The sequence below is a fragment of the Tinamus guttatus genome, unplaced genomic scaffold (genome assembly GCF_059628265.1).
Source record: "Tinamus guttatus ecotype Peru unplaced genomic scaffold, ASM5962826v1 Tinamus_guttatus_pri_ptg001096l, whole genome shotgun sequence".
NCBI classification, from domain to species: Eukaryota; Metazoa; Chordata; class Aves; order Tinamiformes; family Tinamidae; genus Tinamus; species Tinamus guttatus.
In genome coordinates, this window is record NW_028289630.1 from 41,145 (window position 1) to 63,143 (window position 21,999).

General features: G+C 55.7%; 1 protein-coding gene across 2 annotated transcripts; it reads left to right on the forward strand.

Annotated features, from left to right (window-relative positions):
• The first annotated feature begins 806 nt into the window (after nucleotides 1-806).
• On the forward strand, nucleotides 807-17,956 carry LOC104569428 (dnaJ homolog subfamily B member 5). Of its 2 annotated transcripts, none has more exons than XM_088538605.1 (4): nucleotides 807-853; nucleotides 6,532-6,776; nucleotides 12,047-12,645; nucleotides 17,700-17,956. In XM_088538605.1, the coding sequence occupies exons 1-4, from the start codon at nucleotides 816-818 to the stop codon at nucleotides 17,931-17,933; spliced, it is 1,116 nt and encodes a 371-aa protein (XP_088394731.1). In that variant the 5' UTR covers nucleotides 807-815; the 3' UTR covers nucleotides 17,934-17,956. The 2 variants fall into 2 exon arrangements, with proteins under 2 accessions (XP_088394731.1, XP_088394732.1); XM_088538606.1 differs by lacking the exon at nucleotides 807-853 and adding an exon at nucleotides 2,639-2,840.
• Nucleotides 17,957-21,999: the final 4,043 nt, after the last annotated feature.

Here is a 21,999-nt window from a genome sequence, read left to right on the forward strand (position 1 = left end):
CTGTGTCCTAGTGGGCTGTGGGGAAGACAAGAAAGGGGATAACAGCTGTCCCCATTTGAGGGGCAGTGTCCCTCAGTGGGGCTGGTGGCGGGGGCAGGTTTAACCCCTCTCCCCCATGGAGCTAGCACAGCATTCCAGTGTGGGGCTAACAGTGCATCCCCATGGGGCTGGAGACGGATGGGGCAGCCTGTCACCTCATCCCCACACAGGAGCCAGCACCCCAGTGGGGCTGGCAGTGGGGCCTGTGCATGGGAACACAGCAAGAGGACAGTTAACCCATCCCCACAGGCTGACAGCACCAAGTGGGGCTGGAAATGGGGGTTCCTGTGCACAGGGGAACATGATGGGGGATAACCCATCCTCATAGCGGTGCCAGCACCCCAATAAGTGTGGGAAGGGGGGGGGGTCACTGTGCACGGGGGAGCACGATGGGGGATAACCCATCCCCACAGTGGTATCAGCACCCCAGTAAGGCTGGAAGGGGGGAGTCAGTGCCCGGGGGCGTGCAGGGGAGCACCCCGTGGCAGCGCGGCCTTCCGCTCCGTGCCGCGGGGGCCGCCCGGCAGCGGCAGCGCGGGGAGGGTTAACCCCGTCCCCACGCAGGTGCCACGCGGTGGGGCCGGCGGTGCGGAGGGGGGCGGCGCGTGGGGGGGCCCGTGGAGGGATGATTCACTGCGTGTAGTCATGACATCGCTGGCGGCTTCCCTGCGGCTCGCAGCCAGCGCGGGCAGCGGTGCTCTGCCTGCCCGCCCCGGCACACGGAGCCTGCCTCGCCTCGCCTCGCCAAACTCGGGCTCGCGTGCCCCGGCGCTGCTATGCCAGCCATCCTGCTCTTCTGGAGCCGCGCGGAGAGGTATGCGCCCGCACCGCGGCGCCATCGGCCTTCCCGGCGCTTCCCTTCCCTCGGGAAGGGCGTTTGCGGCGCCACCGGACCCCGTCTCCGTGGGGACAGGATGGCTCTGGGGTGGGGACTGCCACCTCTCCGGTGCTGGCTCCCCCGGGGATTGATTTTTCCCTGTGGGAAACCTGAAAACCGGTCGCTGGCCGGGGGAGCCTGGTGCTCCCTGTTTCGGGAAGGCTGCGCGTGCGGAGAGGATGCTCCAAAGTTCCCGTGTGCTGGGGGAATGCGGTGGCACTGAGTTTCCTTGGCGCATTTCGGGCGCTGTGTGCGCATGAAGGTGACTTCTCAGAAGTGGGTTTTGTTGCCGGGCAGGTGGAGGAGGCACTGTCCCAGTGCCCAGCTCCAGCAAGGGGGGAATTAGGAGCATGACTGGGGGGTTGCTGGAGTCGCTCGATGGGAATGTGGCTTTGAGACCCCCTCTGCGGAGGCGCAGGGGATCAGTGCTGGCACCCGGGAGAAACAGAGGCTCCTGCGAGTCTGAAGGAGAAAGATGGGAAGGTACAAAGTGGTTAACGTTACTTTTTTCCGACTCATGCATCATTGCCGTCCTACTTTTCTCCCTCTCTGATTTGCCTTGCGGGTACAGCAACCTTGACACAATTGAGGCAGTGAGCAAATAATTTCTGGTGAAGCCCAGGGACCCTGGGGTTCTTGTCCTCACTTGCTTTGCCTGCTTTACTGCAGGAGGTGACCCTGCTGGGGATGTGAAGGTAACAGGGTTGCTGAGGGCAGGCGTCTCATGGCGGCTGCAGCTCAGGAAGTGGGAAGGATGCCCGGGCTCCCTGCAGAAACCTCTGCAGGGTGAGGGGCAGCTCGCGGCCCCACTCGAAGAGCCCAGCACTCCTCGATCCAATAAAGCATCGAGACGGCAATTAGAGGAAAATTACTGCTTGTCAAGCGGCTTCCTGAAGGGTCTCTTCCCTGCTCGCTTGGTGGCAGGGAGGGGGTGGTGGAGCGCCGTGAGGACACGTACAATGGAGGGCTGGATTCGCCAAGCGCGGAGCTGCTCTGGGAGCCCCTCCTTGCCACCACTGCCACCTGCGCCAGTGCTCCAGAGCTGCCTCGGCCATCCTCGGAGCCGCACTCAGAGCCGGCAAAGCTCCCTTGGCTGAGCTGCCAGTGCTGGGGAGAGGCTGCCGGCCAAGTGCCCACAGAGCATCGCTCACTGCAGCCACCTGTGCTGCCGCACGGCCCCCTGGCCGCGTCCCCTGCCAGCCAGGGCGCGCACGAGCTGCCAGCACTGAGGGGGTGAAGAGCCTGTGGCCGGCGTGATGTTTAAAATAAAACTAGAGCCTTTAAAAATGTCAGCTTTGACTCTCAATGTGTTTGTAAAGTTGCGGTAAGTGGGTTTCTGTGTCTTGTGCTTGTGTCCCCGTTGCTGAAGAATAGCGTGTCATGAGCCGAGGTGCCCGCTGGTGCCTGTCCTTGTCTCATGCATGTCCCTGGCATCGCCTCTCATCCCGCGGTGACCTTACCCCCTGAGATGGAAAATCTTATTGAGGGCACTGTCTGTGTGGGCCCGTTCCCTTACATGACTGTTAAGTAGCAGGATTATGTCAAGTGATCGCTATTCAGCTGGCTCACTGGTCCAGGGGCTGCATGGTCTGATGTCATGTGCAGGGCTGGTACAAAGTTTTTTTTCTTTTTAAGAAGCAAATAAATGTCGGCTGGTCTCAGCAGAGTGCTCACCCACTGAGAGATGCCTGTGGCTTTCGCCACGACTGGACATCAGGGACTTTTCCGAACGTGACATGTTTAATATAAGGTGCCGCAGGCTTGGAAGGTGAATGTAGATGCTCAAGTCACTTGCCTGTCTGCAGGCCCTGGTTTTGCAGCGTCTTCACCCTGCTCCCTTGAGGATTAAATGGGAAGGCAGAAAAGGATGATTGAACAGCACGGGAGAGAGGAGTTGTGGAAAGGCGCAGCTGATCCTGGGGAGGTGGGAGGAAAGCTCTGCAGGGACAGAGTCGTGTTTTAGCATTGCACATGTGAGCGTCGCCTCCGGAGCACAGCTTAACCTACCGGGTCATCTGCGGGACCTGACTGCCCTCAGCATTCGTTGTAGTGAATCCCAGCGCGGGGCTGCTTCCCGGCTGCTGAATTGGAGCCAGCTGGCCCAAGAGGCTCCCCGCGCCCACCAGAAGCCACGCAGGAAACGTCAGCGCTCCCACAGTTCCTGCCCGCTCTCTCCTTCCTCCTCGAGGCTTTGGCACGGCATGGGCTGCTGGGAGGACGGCATCAGGTGACTAGACCGCGACATGAGGTACTGTGTGATTTAGGATCCGGCAGTGCCGGGGCACCGGCTTCGCATAGGAGCGTATCTGGTTCCCTGAGGGGATCCCCCGTGCCAAAGACCTCTCCAGAGTGGAGACCAGCGGTCTGGAGGGAGGAGATGCTGGTTTATCTGGACCAGACCATCCTTTTGTGAGCGGTGCCGTGGGGTCTCGGGGGGTAGGAAGGACGGACGGGTCATACTGTCCAGTAGGCAGGCGCCGAGCCCCACACGTTTGGCCAGCTCACGGGTGTCGCTCTTGCTGTAACAGCAACCTGGATAAATCTGATGTTTTTGATCCCAGTGCCTCAGGCCGTGATCTGCTTGTGGTGCAAGGGGAGGTTGTCGTCAGCACTGCCTCCTTTGACCTTGCTCGGGAGGACTTTTTTTCACCTGGTTATGCAGAAAGGGGCTGTTGTCAGGGCAGCCTCTGGCTCTGGGGCTGCTCTCCCGTGATTTGCCCAAGTGCCGAGGGGCTGAGGAAGGGTCTGACCCTGCTTGGAGCTGAGCAGAGGTGGCAGCCCAGGGAACCAGGACAGGCATCTTGGAGCTGCTGTGCCAAGGCCAGGTCTCTCGCATGTACCATGGCACCAAGGTCGCTTTCTAAGCATTTGTAGGGAGCATCTGCGGACACAAGAGGCTGTTGTGAGAAAGGGAGGAGCCAGGAGGTGTTTGAGGAGATTGAGGAAGCCCCGGGGGGAGGATCAGCAGGTGAGTGCCAGCTGCAGCAGTGGACAAGTAGCTGCTGACCTTGACTGCCCAGCTCAGAGTGAAGCTGGGTTTACTCACATCCCCTTCTATAACAGTCATGGTAATGACTTGTTTTTATGGTTTGGTGCAGAAGGGGAGCTGCGCGGAAAGGGGGGCAGAGGTGTGTGGCCCCAGCGAGAAGATGACTGGTGTGGCAGCGCTGTGACCATGTGCAGCTGCGCTGGGTGCTGAGGGTGTCTCCCAGCATGTCACCCAGCAGGGAGCCGGAGAAGAAAATCCGCAAAGCCGGGTTGTCTGGATGGCGTTGATTGCTTGCCCTTAAGAAAACGACCTTTCAGGCCAATGTTAGGGGCTTCTCGCAGTCTTCCCATCACATGGGAAGGGCAGAGCTCCAGGTGTCATTGGAACAGATCAGTGGTGGGTACGGGGTAGAGCATCTTGTAGCGCCTGTGTGGGCTTGTTAAACACGTCTGCTCTTTGCGCAGAAGCTGGAGGGCTCCTGCTGGAGGCTGTGCCAGTACAGAAATGTGCTGGCATTTAAAAGCCTGGATCTGGAGATGCTGTGGGATGCTCTTTACGCCTGCGTAGGCTTTCTCATGCCTCCAGCAATAGCGCGGCACTGCTGCTGTGCCGGCTGTGCCACCGCTTCTTGCCTCTGCAACTGCCCCTGAGGCTGCAGGGGCAGGTAACCAGCAAGCACCCGGCATCCTGCTGGAATAAACCACCCTCCTGCCCTCATCTGTGTGAGCTTCCCTCTGTCCCGGTGGGCCTGACCCCAGCCGAGCCCTTTATTCATCTCCCCTTGCTGTTTCCAGCAGAAGTTCACAGGCTTGTGAGCTCTTCACAGAATACCAGAATGGTTAAGGTTGGAAGGAATCTCTAGAGATCATCTAGTCCAACCCCCCTGCTCCAGCAGGGTCACCTAGAGCACGTGGCACAGGGTGGCATCCAGGCAGGTTTTGAAGATCTCCAGAGCTGGGTGCCTGGTCTTCCTCTGGAGCTAATGTAAAGTGACTGTGCTGTGGCTGGCACAGAGGGAACGCAAATTGGTGACTCAGATCATCATAATCAATGGGACCATTGAGACAGCTGGGACAAAAAGGTGCACTTCCAGGCTCTCCCAGCAGCCCTCTGCTGCAGAGTGGCTCTTGCCCGAGGCAGGCTGACTTCCCGACCCTGGGTGCCCAGGGCTCTCTGGAGCACTGTCCACGTGCACGGCCAAGGAGGGGGCATGGTGCCCTGTGGCGCGCCTTGGAGCTGGTGGTCGCCAGGAGCATCTGCTCATGGACAGAATCGGGATAGGAGGGATCATTGGGTAACCTGCACGACCTCAAAGGAAAGGCAAAGGCTCAAACCTTCACCATGTAGAAATCAGTCTGCTGGAAGGGCCCAAGAGGATGGAGCTGCTTAGCACAGCAGCTGGTGACAGGCTTGGTCTGCCCAGGGCAAGACAGGGCAGTTTGGAGAAAGGATGAGGTGGGAGCCCCAAAACCTGAGCGTTTTGTGAGCTAGAGAACGGGATGTGAGCATGACAGCTCAGCGGAAAGCAGCCAAGGGCAGAGGACAAGCTGGGGGCAACCTCTGGAGAGCAGCCTGGCGTTCAGTGAGCACCAAGCTGGGCGCTGTGCAAGGCAGGGCAGGGCAGGCCGTGCCTGGGAGGGACAGCAGTGCACAGGGCTGCTGGTGGTGAGTGGGTCTTGCTCACTTTGATTCTGCTTGGAGTAGCTGGTATTGTGTCTCTCTATGAGCACTACTGGTTTTCTATGACTCTGTTGGCTTTTGCTGCTCCAGCAGCATGCCTATGGAGTGAATTAATTGCTCATCCGTTTCCTTCCTGGGGTTATGGCCACGGCGTTTCCAATGACTTAGTATAGGCATGGCTCTGTCCTAAGCCACCCACATGATGGAGAAAGTGAAGCCAGGGAGCTGCTTCTCTCCTCTGACCTCACCCTGTTGTGTCACGCTATGACGCTTAACTGCCTCTTATGCCACTTAGTATTTCTGGCTGATTGCAGCACTTAGCTGAACACTCAAAGGGAATGCAAGTCAGGCTAGAAAGTGTTTTTAATAATTTTTTTTAAAAAAAACCTCCCACCATCGCAAGATGTTTCTGTCTAACGGCTTCGTTCTCTCTCTGCTAAATACAAATTACAGCTCTGACATGCTGGAAGCACTTATCTCCAGCTGAATGCCAATTACTTGGAGGAACAAAATGTTTTAAGTTCCTTTAAGGTGAGCACGGCAGCACAGCCTCTGGTGGTTTTTCTGCCTGTGCTGGCGCTCCCCGGTGTTGCCTTCAGCCCGTGTGGCTCCCTCTCCTCGCCGCGTCCCCAGGGGCTGGGGAGCCAAGCTCTGCCCCCGCCCCGCCCCGCCCCCACCCCGTGCTCCGTACGGGCGCTGGCAACGCCTCTGGGCGGCTCCTATATAACAACTCGTGGCGCTGCTGTAGTGCTTCTGTTCCTCGGCGCGCTAGCGTGTCTGCTCTGCGGCACCCCACTCGACTTCACTGCTTGGGAGGAAAACGTGGGCTTGAAGTGACCGCCGCGATGCAGGAAGAGGCAGTGCCGTGACAGGCGCATGCTGGTGCAATTCCCGGTTGCCGGCGTGCGGTGCTTTACGTTACAGAGAGCTGTCTTTCTGCTTTCAGGAACAAATACTCAGCTCCAGGCAGCATTGCTGTCATGGGGAAGGACTATTACAAGATTTTGGGCATCCAATCCGGAGCCAATGAGGATGAAATCAAGAAAGCGTATCGGAAAATGGCCCTAAAGTACCACCCTGATAAGAACAAAGACCCCAACGCCGAGGAGAAATTCAAGGAGATTGCAGAGGCCTATGATGTGCTGAGTGACCCCAAGAAACGAGCTGTGTATGACCAATACGGGGAAGAAGGTAAGGTGACCAGCACTCCTGCTCAAAGGCAGGGCTGACCTGGGTGCAGAGGCATCCCGGGTTGCTCTCCGTTCGGACCTAAGTAGGTTTTTATAGGCAAAGGAGCGTTTTTATACCCTCCTGTGTAGCAGGCATTGAGCAGCGTAGCCAGAATTCTCCCCGTGATTCACCCCTGCCTCCGAAATGAGGTTACTAGTAGCAGAGATGGGGAGAACAAGTGCTCTGCCACGGCTGCTTCGCCCTGCACATGGAGATAATCCCTCGACCCACTTCTCCACTGGCTGCTCCCGGCAGGTCGTGGCCACCTCTGTGAGGCCGGTGCAGGCAACACGAGCTCTCCCTGCCCATGGGGCGGGCAAGGAGGCACCTGGCAGGGACCCAGCCCCAGGTGGGCAGCGCAGACTGCCAGGGAGCCATCTGGCACTTCCAAGCTCTTTAGTGATGCCTCCCAAGGCTGAAGCACTTGCTGAGATAACAGCAGTGAAAGGAGTTCGACTCCTGGGTCACACACAACGTTTTTGTTGACCTGAATTTTCTAGCAGATAACCTTTCCTTTTGCCTTGATTTCCCCTCCGCAAGGCCCTTGTTAGCATGCTCTGAGGTGCCATTTGTGAGTTGTTCCCACTTTTTTCTCTGGTACAGCCTGACCTACAGGATTCAAAGCCTTTCCCAATTTAAGTAATAGGTTCTTGTTTTGAAACCAAGTGGCTGCTGTTGTCTCCTGGTTGGCATGGAGGAGGAGAGCCGCTCCGCCACCCACAGCCTTATTAGTTGAATATGGAAGTCTGCAACTCCATTTGCTGAGGGTGAGGAGAGCAGTGAATAGCATCTGCATTAATCAGCCAAGGACTTGGGTGCTTAAAAGATCAGGTCTAGTATAAACAGGCAGCTCAGTGGAAGATGCAGCCCCTCCTGCAGGCCCAGCAAGCGGGTGCCTCCCCTGTGAGACACCAGCAGACACAGGCAGTGCTCGGAGACGCCTTCATCAGCCTGGGCCTGCTCCTGGCAGGCACAGACCCTGCCCCTCGTAAGCGCGCGAGGCTTAGGAGGATACAGACACTCTTGCCCCGACTGATGTAGTTATATTCACTGCCTGCAAGTTTCTGGGGAACTAGAAACATCAGAAACTTAAGGGAAAAGCTGAAGAGCTCCATGGAGAAGTTGCCAGAGGCTCCTCATGCTGTTTGAAAGCAGCCTCCGGGGTGTGAAAGCACAGGCAGACCTGGAGAAACTCCTTGCTGAATCCTGCTTATCTAAGCAAAAATACAGGGCTGTGGAAAACTTTGGAAAATCTTTGCCTGGCAATCCACACTGTCGCTGTTGCCTTATACCAGTTGCTTAGCAAGTTAATATATCACTGCTGCGAGGGGCTCGCTGAAGCACAGTGATTTGCAGCTGTCTAAAATTAGACGTGGCCATCTCAAGCAAGAAACTGTCTTTTCCTTGGAGGCGCTGTCAAAATCAGACCCTGTTTTCCCATTGGTCTGGCTAGTGCCTCGGGAATAAAGTGAAGGTAAACAGCAATTGCATAAAAACTGAGACCTCCTGGCTGTACAAACTGTTATGGACAGGGGCTATCTGAGGACAGGTGGAAACTCCATGACCAAAGGCAGCTAAAATAAGTGAGTTGAGTAGTGGGGAAAAAATCATAGAATGCTTAAGGTTGGAAGGGACCTCTAGAGGTCATCTAGTCCAACCCCCCCTGCACATGCACGGTCACCTAGAGCACGTGGCACAGGACTGCGTCCAAGCGGGTTTTGAAGATCTCCAGAGAAGGAGACTCCACAACCTCTCTGGGCAGCCTGTTCCAGGGCTCTGGCACCCTCACTGCTGAGAAATTTTTTCCTTAAGTTCCTGTGGAACTTTTGGTGCTTCAGTTTGTGGCCATTATCTCTAGTTCTATCAGTGGCCACCACTGAAAAGAGACCATCACCGTCCTCTGCACTCCCTCCCTTGAGGTACTTATAGACACTGATCAGGTCCCCTCTCAGCCTTCTCTTCTCCAGGCTGAACAGGCCCAGCTCCCTCAGCCTCTCCTCATAGGGCAGATGTTCCAGGCCCCTGATCATCCTCGTGGCCCTGCGCTGGACTCTCTCCAGCAGCTCCACATCCCTCTTGTATTGGGGAGCCCAGAACTGGACACAGCACCCCAGATGCGGCCTCACCAGGGCTGAGTAGAGGGGCAGGATCACCTCCCTTGACCTGCTGGAGACGCTCTTCTTAACGCACCCCAGGATCCCATTGGCCTTCTTGGTCACGAGGGCACACTGCCCTCAGCAGTGTGAAGCAGAATACAGCAGAAAAGCACCTCTAACATCAGGAGGATGGGGAAGCTGAATGGGGATGAAATTGGCCCTTCCTGAGGGACATGGTTTTGAATGAAAAGATCACAGCACTTGTGCCAGGCCTCATGTACCAGCAAAACCAGCACTTGTGTGTCTTTGCTATGTGGTAGTGGTTACTCAGATTCTCTCTGCAGTGTCCTGGGCAGTGTTAGTGCTGTGTCCCTTTCCTGCTGCACGTGTGGTTGGGGTCACTGTTTTCTCTTCTTTTCTTCACAATGTGTCAGGTACCTCTGGGCTTTCCATGTTGGCGAGCACAAGCAAGGCACGGATTTCCTTGTGACTTGTAGCTGTTCTCTACCAATTCCTGGAGCATATGTTTGTGCTGCTGCCACCGCCACTCTCTCCTTGCTCGGTAGCCTTTCCACGTTGACCCATAATCAGCTGTGTTGCCTCTTCCTTTCATGATTCCTCTTCCAATGCAAAGTGTGCTCCATCCCTGGGGCAGGGAGAGGCCAGCCTGCCCCACAAGAGCTTCTCTCTAATTACAGCCCCACGAGCAGGCGGTCGTGGGGCTGAGCTCGCTGTGCCTGGAGAGCCCACACGGAAACGCGAAGTGTTGAGTCTGGGCCACAGGGAGATGAAAGACCTGGAAGGCTTCGTGGCTGGAGGGAGGGCCCTGGAGATGCTGACGAGCTGGTCCCAGACCCGTCACGGGACAGGTCACAGCCTGTCACCAGTTGCAGAGGTTTTGTCCTGGATGGTGACTCCACACCAGTTGCTTGCTCCTGTAAAAGGCCCACATGCACTTTTGTTTTCCAACTAGCTCCTCTTTTTTTTTTTTTTTTTTTTTTTTTTTTTTTTTTTTTTTTTGAGTGATGTGGCCTGGTGGTTAGTGTTTCAAGGGGCCTCTGGGTCCCACACACTGACCTGAGCCAGCTGGGCCCTGTGGGCTTTGCTGCTCCTGCCCCATGGCCCAGATCCAATGAGGGAACCAGGCTGGGGAGGGTGAAGCTCCCAGAATGGGGCCTGTGCAGCTGGGTGCTGAGGTATATGGCAGAGCTGTCATCACCCTCCGCATCTCTCTAGCCTTGGGGTGCCAGCTGGTCTCCAACATCCCCTTTGCTGTCAGCCAAACTGCTTGGCCCAGCTGCCTCCTCGACAGGGCTGCTGTGGCCTAGGCCCTTCTCCTAGCACGTGGCATAGGCTCCACAAGAGCACACACATTTGTCTGGCGGGGCAGGAGCAGAAAGACAGGGTGCTGCAGACCTCCTGAGAGCTCATCCAAGTGCTGCCACCTTTCAAGAAGGCTGAGAGCCCTCCAGGCAAAGAGGCTCCCTGCTCGAGTAAGAGCAATGAAGCAGAAGCCCTCTACCCCACAAGATAAATTCTTCAATCAAGGCAAGCAGAAAAGAGCAGCAAATTTGTCTGCTCTGTGTTGTCCCCCTCTTATCTCCTGCTGCTGGCTTGGATTGTAGGGGCCTGACACAAGGGACAGCCCTTCAGAAATAGCCCTTTACAGTCACTGGCGTGCCCCCAAAATAGTCCTTGAGCTAGGCTTGCTTTAACCCTTCCCTGACCCTCCTAGTGAGGAATAGTGTTGCAGAGTATATGGCCACGGACCATCTGCCCACCACCCCCTGTGTTCTGCTGCCTTCCTCTGTGGTCCCTCTTCAAGGGGACCACAAGCATGGCTTCTTTTGGGGGCTGTTTGTCTTGTGCATCAGCTGTCTGGGACTTTACGGAGTGGACAGTGATGTAAGGCTCTGCTGAGGATCCATCCAGGAGATTTCCATGGGAATAGCTGCCATTTGGTGTTTTATAAAGTCTCCCTTTAAGCTGGGAAAAACACCACTGTTGGATTTCCACTCCAGTGGCGGCAGCTGAGCCCAAGACCTTGTCCTGCAGAGGGGAGGACGGCACATGCGTGTGTTTAAACTCTGCCTCCAAACCCCCCCAGGCAAAAGGGCTCTCCTCTTAAGCAGATGTAGCAGGGCTCTGAGAGTGCTATCAGGATGCCAAACCTTCACTCCGTTTGCAAATCACTGCCAGCACCTCAGGTCAGACTTTTTGATCTAATGCAGAGAGCTCTGTTTCCCTCCCGCGCACCTTGCTGTGCCAGGGGGATTAGCTAGGGCAGGTCTGCTGACCTCCATGTGCCTTAGCAACAAAAGTCCTCCCCGCACAGTGGCTTCTTGAGCTCAGAGCTTTTTCTAATGTGCTAGATGTGCTGCTCTTAGCCGGTGACTGCCTGTGCAGCTCTGGCACTTTGGGCAACAGGCAAGAGCAGGTAGCTCACCCAGAGGTGGGCTTTGGGCAGCAATGACTGGATGTTGAAGATCTGATACACTGGCTGCGGTGCCTCAGCTCCATGTGCAGCTTGGAGTGGCTGATAAAAGTCTGGTGAGATCCTTCATCCCCAATAACGTGCAGGATTTCTCTGAATAGGCTTAAATCCTCACTACCAGGAAGCGAGAGCCTGCAATCAGGCCTGTTCCTGAGGCAGCTAGTTCTTGTGCTCACCTCCCAAGGCCAGGCCGCTGACAGTTTTATCAGCCGTACCCAGTTTCCTCTAAGGAGAAGATGCTTTGCTAGAGTTGTTGCTGGTATGTTCAGAAGAGACGAGGCTGTGGTATGAGACTGGAAGAGATTGGCTTGCTTAGACAAGGAAGACACATTTAGAGGGGTAGAGCTATTTGACCCAGAAGGAAGTTTGCCCATGGGCAAGAATGCAAGTGGAGAATGTCCGAAGACATTTTAAATGAAAAGGCTGTACCTTAAGCAGAGAGAACCAAACAGGTCTTTGAGTAGCAGAACAAAAACCCAGACAGTTTTTAAGATGGAGCAAGTGGACACCATCCTCCCAACCACATTCCCACCTGGGAAGCACAGGTGCCATGGGTTCAGCATAGCCTTATATCCACTGTGCAGAGCCAGGCAGCTTTCAGCAGGGAGGCTTAATGTCTTGTCTTCCCTGTTCTCCCCTAGGTCTCAAAACAGGAGGTGGCTCCTCGGGTGGCTCAGGGAACACTTTCCACTACACCTTCCATGGAGACCCCCACGCCACCTTTGCATCCTTCTTTGGAGGCTCCAACCCATTTGATATCTTCTTTGCTAGTAGCCGCTCCCGAATGTTCAATGGCTTTGACCAGGAAGATATGGACATTGATGACGATGATGACCCTTTCGGTGCCTTTGGCCGATTTGGTTTCGATGGTATTAACGGGGTTCACCAGCGGCACCAGGAGTCCCTGCACACGCGGAGGAAGGTCCAAGACCCACCCATCATCCATGAGCTCAAGGTGTCCCTGGAAGAGATCTACCACGGCTCCACCAAGAGGATGAAGATCACCCGCAGGAGGCTCAACGCCGATGGCCGGACCATGCGGACAGAGGATAAGATCCTAAACATTGTCATCAAAAGGGGGTGGAAGGAGGGAACAAAAATCACGTTCCCCAAAGAAGGGGATGCCACCCCGGACAACATCCCTGCTGACATCGTCTTCATCCTCAAGGACAAGCCTCACTCGCACTTCAAGAGAGATGGGACGAACGTGATCTACACTGCAAACATCAGTCTTAAAGAGGTGGGTGTCAGTGGGAAATCCCATGGGGTGGGTGGTGGCACTAGGTCATTGCACATGGGGCCAGACCTTTCATCATCCCGGTAAGGAAAGGCATGGGAGACACGAGCAGAGAGCTCTGCAGAGAGGAGCTGTAGAGACTCGCCTGTGTCTGTTCTGGAGAGCTGCTCTGTCTTCTTGCTGGATCTAGGACATGGGGTGCTGCAGTCCCTACCGAATGTGCCTTGCTTCTTGAGCAAATAAATGCAGTACTTATCCATTTTCCCTGTTCCCCATATGTTCCATCCTTCTATTTCAACGTTGGGTAGTCACATATGGAAGACAGCCCTGATCCTCTGTAGAAACAAGAGAAGAAACAAGTTACCAACTTGTGTTTGCGTAGCTGAGTCTGCCGCTGTTGTTGTCCTGGATAGGGCCTGGTACCTCCTTGCATGGACAGAAACCAGGGCCGCACAGAGAAATGTGGTGCTGGACATCTCTTTAACCAAAACCAGCTGTTTTCTTTGGTTCTGGCTTCTCTAGATAAAGGGCGATAAATAAACTATTCTGGAGAGCCTGGCTGTGAGCAAAAGGCAGAACACTCCAGCCACCAGTCCCGGAGGTCACAGTGAGACTCAATGCATCAGAGCCACAGCGGCTCTTTGCAAAGGTGGGAGATGAAGAGAAGATTACCCAAGTACAAGATGTGCCGTTCACTACTCCTGTCTAACTACCTTTTAATAAATGCCAGCTGGCAGCTGCATTTAACACTGACATTTTTGGCAGCTGCCATTTGCTGTTCCTTTCAGACTCTAGACACTGTCTGTCTTCTTAATGAGTTGATTTTTTTTTAAGACAGATTTATGCTTTGAGGTGCATTTAATGGAAATCAGCTCAATGGGCCAAGAGCTGAGGTAGGTAAACGTGAGCTCTATAGAGTGCCAGCAAGTTCAAAGAGTTTTGGGATGGCTCTACGTCTTTGCTGGGACTATGACTTTGCTGATGATACCAAACTGGGAGGAGTAGCTGATACCCCTGAGGGCTGTGCTGCCATCCAGAGGGACCTGGACAGACTGGACAACTGGGCGGTAAAAAACCTCATGCAATTCAACAAGGCCAAGTGCAAGGTTCTGCACCTGGGGAGGAATAACCCCAGACACCAGTACAGGCTGGGGACTGACCTTCTGGAGAGCAGCTCTGCGGAGAAAGACCTGGGTGTCATGGTGGATGATAAGTTGACCATGAGGCAGCAGTGTGCCCTCGTGGCCAAGAAGGCCAATGGGATCCTGGGGTGCATTAAGAAGAGCGTCTCCAGCAGGTTGAGGGAGGGGATCCTGCCCCTCTACTCAGCCCTGGTGAGGCCACATCTGGAGTACTGTGTCCAGTTCTGGGCCCCACAGTACAAGAGGGATGTGGAGCTGCTGGAGAGAGTCCAGCGCAGGGCTACGAGGATGATCAGGGGCCTGGAACATCTGCCCTATGAGGAGAGGCTGAGGGAGCTGGGCCTGTTCAGCCTGGAGAAGAGAAGGCTGAGAGGGGACCTGATCAGTGTCTATAAATACCTCAAGGGAGGCAGTGAGGAGGATGGTGCTGGCCTCTTTTCCCTGGTGGCCACCGACAGAACTAGAGATAATGGCCACAAACTGAAGCACCAAAAGTTCCGCAGGAACTTAAGGAATTTTTTTTTAACAGCGAGGGTGACAGAGCACTGGAACAGGCTGCCCAGAGAGGTTGTGGAGTCTCCTTCTCTGGAGATCTTCAAAACCCGCTTGGACGCAGTCCTGTGCCACGTGCTCTAGGTGACCCTGTGTGTGCAGGGGGGTTGAACTAGATGACCTCTAGAGGTCCCTTCCAACCTTAAGCATTCTGTGATTCTATGACTTGTTGTCCCGGGACAACGAGGAACCACATGGGTCAGGAAGAGCTGGATGCAAAACCTAAACTAAAGCAGACTCATATCAAGTTAACCTGTAGACTTGGGAGTTGAATTTCCCTCACAGCGCAAAAAGGGATTCAAAAGGTTTATTCCTGTGGTGGCTGGCTCTGCTGGCTGCTCCAAAAATACTCAGGAGAAGCTACATTATTTATGGAGTCAGGCATGTCATATCTCAGATGTTTCCTTCTATGCATTCCTATATCTGTAAAATTAACCCCAAGCCGGCTGTCCCGATGTCCAGTCCATGCTAGTCCAGGTTCATTTGCTGCTCGGGTAGAGCACAGGGCTTGGAAGGACCGTCTGAGCTGCCCTTTGGGCATGCAGCCCTGTGACCACGCTCCCGGCCCCACCTGCTGCCACGGCGCCCTCACAAGCTGCTGGTGCTGGGGCCGGCGAGGTACCTGCTCTGCCCTGCCAGGCAGCTCCCTAGTGACATCTTGCCCACAGGATACTTGTGATCTCTGTCCAGCTGCCCATAAACAGGGCGTGTGTTGGCATTTGCTTTGCATGATGCAGTCACAAAGAGAGACTAGTGGAAATTGCTGGTCCAGGCAAATTCCTCGTCTCTCTGAGCTGGAGTTCCTGTTCTCTGCACATCCTCACCGCGAGCTGAACTCACTGGAGATCCTCAGAGCTGCCAGCCTGGCTGCCAGCCCCATCCTTCTGCTTGCCAGGGCAGGATGATGCTTTGCTGCTCCTATCTTCCTTGAGAAGTAGTAGCTCAAGTGCTCTGAAGCATGAGTAGATGCCAGGATCTCTCCGACTCCATATGCCACCATCTCGGTATGTGACAGAATAAATCACAGACCTCTTCATCACCTAGCCTACAACTGTAGCCTTGAGTGCTCTCCTCACGATGTTCTTCCTTGCAAGCCTGTCTTTTTTTAGCTTTAGCCTTCATCTTGTCAGCTGCCACGAGAGAGCAGCACAGCATGGTGCCAACCACGGCTCCAGGAGGCGTTCAGTGCTGGGAACTGACTCACAGATCTGCCGGAGAACCCGGCTCTGCTCTGTGCCAAGGGGAGCAGCGCTGCCCGCCGTGGCCTGCGTGGGAAGGAGCCCTCCGTGCCCATGAGCAGCACAGGGGTGACTGGAGCACTTGGCAACATCCATTTGGCAGTGTTTCCTTATGGGTCCTCCTTGGACCCAAGCACGAGCAGGCAGTGCTGAACCTGGACTTCTCTGCACTCTCTGGGAACCTTGAGACCAGACCATCCTCCTACTCTTTGATCCCATAGACCCCTCCAGAGCCTGGCCTTCCAGCAGTCACTTGACCTACAAAACCTGGCAGCCATAAACTTCTCACCCTGGAGTGCCTCGAGCTGTGCTTTGGGTCAAGGTGATGACAAGGAGACCTCGAAGGAGAAGCTGGGCCAAGGTGCGGCTCTTCCAGCCTCTGAGCCTGCACGCTTCCAGAGCTTGCGTACTCATCCCATTCACCACCACATTCCCGTGGGATAAGGGACCCTTATGGGGATGCGCTGCCCACCAGGCTGCATCGCAGCGCCAGCCCTGGGAGCTGCTTGCTCTGCATCCTGCACCAACCTCACCTCCCTCAGAGCATCCGTGCATGCCTGGGTTGCCCTGCAGCCGCTGGCAAAGCCCTCCCGAGGCTTCACTGTGAGGGAGAAGGCCCTCCTGCTGACCCAGATAAATCTGTGCTCGTAGCTCAGCATAGCCTTTAGCAATCGAGCCCCCTCCGACTTAATACCCAGGGATAAACTGAGCCTCTTTCTAGGATGTGGTGCAGCTGCCCACGCTGTGGCTGAGCTCTTGCTTGTGGTCACTGGTATTATTTCAACAACCCATTTCTTAAATGCCAGTGAAGTTGGGCAAGAAGAATTAAAAACAAGACCATACGGTGGAGAAGAAATTGTCTCTAATTGGTGTGTCTTGGCTCTCGGGAGGAAACATTAAGATCCCGCCTGTCTTCATGGCTGCTGCCTGTTTCTGCTCCCATCCCTGCGCTCCCAGACGCCCTCACCGTGAGCCTGGTCAGGAGCGCTCTGCATCGCTGTTTCCAGCCCTGCTCCTTGGGAGTGGGTGCAGACATCCCAGTTGCTTCTGCTGGCATGTTCTGCTTGCAAATCTCCCTCTGGAAGCCCAACTGGATGCCCAGCTAACAGGTCTAATGGCTGTGCCTGATCCTCCACCCACTCGTTTTTCCCTTTCTGCTTCTTATTTTGGAGCCAGAGACCTCTTTTCTCTAGCACAGCTGGACTTGTGCAGCCCTCCGTGGTACCTGTGAGCACCCCAAAACAGCAAATCGCATCCTCCTCCCTGGACGTTGCAGGGTGTCCGGGGCGGCGGGGGGGCATTCCCGGCACCCCTCGGAGCACCGTGTGGGACCAGCCTGTGCCCACTCCTCTCCCAGGATGCTCAAGTGCTGGCACCCAGAGGCTTCATCCCCATCAAATCTGCCCTTTCCAGCCTTTCTCCCTCACCGAGAGCCTGGAGATGGCCCTTGCCCATGGCTCCGGCAGAGCTGCCTGAGTTATTTAAAGACACCAGGATTTTCTTGCTGCATTCCCACATCACGTGGCTCGCTAATGCAGCCTGGCTTGTGGCCACCCAGCTGCTGCAGGAGCAGCGCCCGGTGCAGGGATGGGATACAGGGAGCCCAGGGCCATTCCCCACCTCTGGAGAATCGGTCACAGGGAGGCAGGGAGCAGGTCTTGCTGCAGCTTCCTTCTTGGGCAGATAAAAAAATAGCCAGCAGGGAAAAATAGCCATCGGCAGCGTAGGATTTTGTAACTGGAGCCGTCGCCCGCGTGGGGACCGACGGCAGGGAACAGGCCCCGCAGAGCTCCGGCTTCCAGGAAAGCGCCGCAGCCCCGCGGAGCAGCTTGGAGGCCATTCCGCTGTGGATCCCTGTTCTATAGATAACCCCAGCACCGCATGGAGCTGCCAGCCTCACGGGTGACAGCTGAGGAACCGCAGAGGCATCCAGTGACCTCAGCTGGATTCTCGGCACCCCTGTGACATTGGGCACTGAGGCCAGGGGGCTAAATTTAACCTGCTGGGGGACTCGGGGGCTCTCTCAATAAATCCCCAGGGGCCATGGCCAGCAGGTCCCAGTCGCAGGGGCTGCAGGGCGGCAGCCCAGCTCATGGTGTCTCTCTCTCTCGCTCTGCTCCCGCAGGCCTTGTGTGGCTGCACTGTGAACATTCCCACTATCGATGAGCGGGTGATCCCACTGCCCTGCAACGACATCATCAAGCCGGGCACCGTGAAGAGACTGCGCGGGGAAGGGCTGCCCTTCCCCAAGGCCCCCACCCAGCGAGGAGACTTGATCGTGGAGTTCAAAATCCGCTTCCCTGACAGAATAGCCCCCCAGACGAGACAGATCCTCAAGCAGCACCTCCCGTGCTCCTAGAGCCCGCGGACTCTTCTCCAAGCAGCAATACTCCAAACGCACATGCTACAGCACCCACCTGCGCTGAGCAGCGGTGCCGCAGCACTTTCAAATGCAAAAAAACCCACTATCCTGCCCCAAGTCCTGTCCATCCCTCCCTCACTCCTGCCCCTCTTGGCCTGTTTTCCACTCTGGCAGTGGAGGGGCTGCAAGCGGGGGCTCCGGCCCAGCCCCTCACAGCGCTCTCAGCTGCTGGCCCCTTTTTGGTTGTTGTTTTTCCCCAAGGTCTAGCTTCTCTGCCTTGCACCAGCGAGTGGCACGGGCTGCTTGCCCAGGGAGGTGCAGCACTTTGCGGTTCTTACGTCACCTGCTTTTGAAGCCAACTTTCCGACTAGAGGATGGACTTGTAGGGATGTCAGTGCAGTGTAAATAAATAGGACTTCACATAACCCGCCAATGTGAGTTTCCTCTTCCCCTCTTTGATACTTGCTGCTATCATCTGGGGTCCCGGCTGTACCGAGGTGCCAAGGAAACAGAACGTATAGCAAAGGGATCACGTCTGCACACGGCGGCCACTGTTGCCGGACTGTTTCTAACTCGGGACCATGGTACCTAGTCCTATTGTGGTCCACTCTCCTATGCCAAGGCTACAACCAAGCATCATCTGTGCCAAATGAGAGCGCGGAGCTGAGAGCACTTGGTGACGGTCCCCCCCGTCCCCCTGCTTGGGCTGCAGGGCTTGGCTGGGTCTGTCCCACATCCCCACGTGGTGCTCCGCCGGTATCTCCCTGTGCCGGCTGCCAGGCCAGACCCCAAGCAGGAAGGAAGGGGGAGCCCAGGTGGGAGCTTTCTTGTTCAAATGTATTGAGTTTGCATTGCTGTTTTTTTTTTTTTTTTTTTTTTTTTTTTTTTAGTACATATACATAGATATAGATATAGATATAGATAGATAGGTTAGCTCCATAAGGGTTTTCTCTGCCCATTTTGGGTTTCCTGGAGTGGGTCATCCTGCCTTTCAGAGGCTCAGTTCAGCCATACGAACATCATGCCTGTGAGAACATAGTATGTGTGTAGCACAAATTCAGGTGCAAAAGCAGAGCCAAGTGTGAGCACAGCTGTGGTTTTTCACTAGTGTTTGAGTTCAACCTTAGGGATTTTCATAGGAAGAGAAATGCACGTGTATATATTTTTCTACAGGGACGATGAATCCAGGAGGTGTTTGTGGGCATTATGGTGAGGCTGGGAGGAGCATGAGGCAATCTGCTTGGTGGTTTTGTTTTTAAACGCTGTATTTTTTAAAAAAAACTTTAAGTTTCCATCAGGAGATTTTATATATATATTTCTTACCTCTGTCAGCCTATTCTGCCTCTTGCCAGTTTTTCCCGGGAGGGCCCTTTGGAGTGGGAGGCACCCCTGACCTGACGTGGCTCCGCATGTCTCGGAAGCACCTCTCCCACCACGGCAGCGCCTTCCCGCTCCAGCCGATGCCAAGAAACCCCCGTGCCAAAAGGATCCCCTGGCAATCCCAGGCTTTTATTTTTACAGAGAAACCGCTGACTTGAAACAGGAGCTTTGAGGGCGCTGGCGCAGGGTGCTCAGCATCCTGTGTAGCACAGGCCGGCAGGGGGTGAGGGCAGCACTGAGCTCCGTGAGGGGGCACTGGGAAGGGCCCCGTGCGGGTTTTATCGACCAGTTTGAGTGGTTGGGACACGACGCCTTTGCCCTCCGCTGCTCCCCGGTGAGTCCAACACGCAAACCCTGGTGGACACTGATGGAGCGAGAAGACAGGTCAACATGCAGACGTAGGCTCCTTGGTTTCTCTCAGTTGCAATGAGACCTGAATGTTTTCTAGTGTTTTTTTTTTCTTCCCCCCCCCCCTTTTTTTTGTTTTTTTTTTGTTGTTGTTTTTTTTTGTAATGTCAGTATTGAGAGGAGAAATAAAGTATTTTAAAAAATACACCCCGATGGCATGTGTCGTTGCAAGTGACATTGGCGCAGCCGAAGATGAACATGGAGAGGATGGAAAGCCTCCACCTCTGCCCCAGTGCTGCCCTTCATGTCCCTGTTTCCCAGCTCATCCCAGACAGAGCTCCTGGCCCAGCACGAGAGGGTCCCCAGGGCAGGGAGCACTGCAGGGACAAGCAGGGATGTGGGATGCAGCAGTGAGGGTGGCTGTGGGGTGAGCATGGCCACCCCATCACCAGCGAGGCAGCAGCAGAGCTGGGGAAGGGCTGTCCCTGCGTGGGCCCTGGGGACACCTCACTGGGGCACCATGGCCCAGCGGGGACCCCAAGGTGTGAGTGACATCGAGGGTGGAGGGCTGGAGTCAGTGGTCAGAGGCTGGGCAGTATGCGGTCAGAGCTGAACCAGCACTGGGGCAGCACCACAGGGCTGGTGGTACCCATGGGGCAGGGATGCCTGTGGGGCAGGAATGCCCCAGCTGCAAGGGATGTTCAAAGGCTGGGGGTGTCTGTAGGGAGGGGTGCGGGAGGCCAGACACGACTCCTGAAGGCTTCAATATGAGTCTAACAGAAATTGCTTTATTCGCGTTAAAGCACTCTATGTATCTACTACATTTCTGCTAAGTCATTTAGCCACGCGTACACTTACATTGTAATTGGTTACATACTACTGTCCACGCATCTTCTACCGTACTAGGTTGGCTGTAGATATCGGGGCACACGTTTACATGATTGGCCCGCACACAGTCCTCTATCCTGCACTGATAAGCTTGTTTACAGGTTCTTCCTCTCCTACTTCTGTGTTCTTGCAGCTGGTGACTTTCCCACGATCTTTTCGCCTTGGTCTTAGTCCGGCTCATCGTATCCGTCTTCTATCGGGAAGCCTCTGTTACTTAGACATCCTCCCACAGAGGGGGTGCCTGTGGGGCAGAGATCCAAGAGACAGGACTGTCCACAGCACAGGGATAGCCACGGGAAAGGGATGCGCACGGGGTGGCTGCGTGAGTCCTGTCACCTGCCCTCCGCTGGCAGGTGAATCTGCCGAGCCTGGGGATTTTCGGGGTGCTGCAGCAGGGCCCCAAGGCCCTGAATCACAAACCAGCCCCTAATCCCCAACCTCAGGCTGGGGGGGGGGCCCTGCTGTCCCCACAGCGGCTGGGCTGGGCCCTGGGGGCTGTGCTGCCCCTTTATGCCGTGCTTGAACAGGGCATGGAAATAAGTCAAGGGGAGCTGCATAGACAGACGTAGCCATTTATTTCCTGTGCTTGGCCAGCTTGAAGGAAATAGGTCAAACATAAAACAACTCCTAGCCTTGCCTTGAGCTGCACATCAGAAGAAATTATTAATAAAATTAACAGAATAAAAAGTATAAATAGAGCAACCTCTGGGGTGAGGCTGTAGGGCCAGGCCTGGGACCATCTCTCTGGGGCCAGGTGGTGCATTGCAGGGGGTGCAGGCAAGTGCAAAAGGCAGCCACAATGCCAGGGGCTAGGCACAGCAGCCCCACAGTTAAAGCAGCCCCTGTAGGAACGGGCAGGGGAAGGAGCTCCTGTAGGCACTGTCCTGTGCAGAAGCCATCGCCCTCTCTGGGCAGGCTGGGGGAAGAGAGATGAGGGTTCCCCTTCCCTGGGTCCCACATGCTGTTTCCCCGCCCCCGCCCCCGCCTTCCTCCTGCTCCAGTGCTGCTCCAGCAGGGGCCGATGCGGAGGCAGCGCCCGCAGAGCACAGGGAGGGCTGGTTGAGCTCCCCCGGGGCAGGGAGCAAGAAACCAGGGGCAGCCAGAGGCGGAGAGGGCTGGTGCGTGGGTGCGAGAGGGGCCAAAGCTGTCCCAGCCCCTCTGGGGGGGGAAAGCCGGTGTCTCAGGACCACTGCTCTCCCTCCCTGCTCCTTTCTGCTCTCCCAAGGCCTGGAACTGCTTCTCACACCTTGAGGCCTTGACTCGTGAGGCCTTGCAGTGCCTCATACATGAGTGAAAGTGGACCCAGCAGTCATGGAGGCTGCCAGGTCCCTGCCGGCTGTGCCGAGGAGGCAGAGCTGGTTCAAGCACCTCCAGCCGCACTCCTGCAGCAGGGACAACCGCTGCTTTCTGCAGCTGCAGGCACGTACAAAGAGCAGAGCAGCAGCAC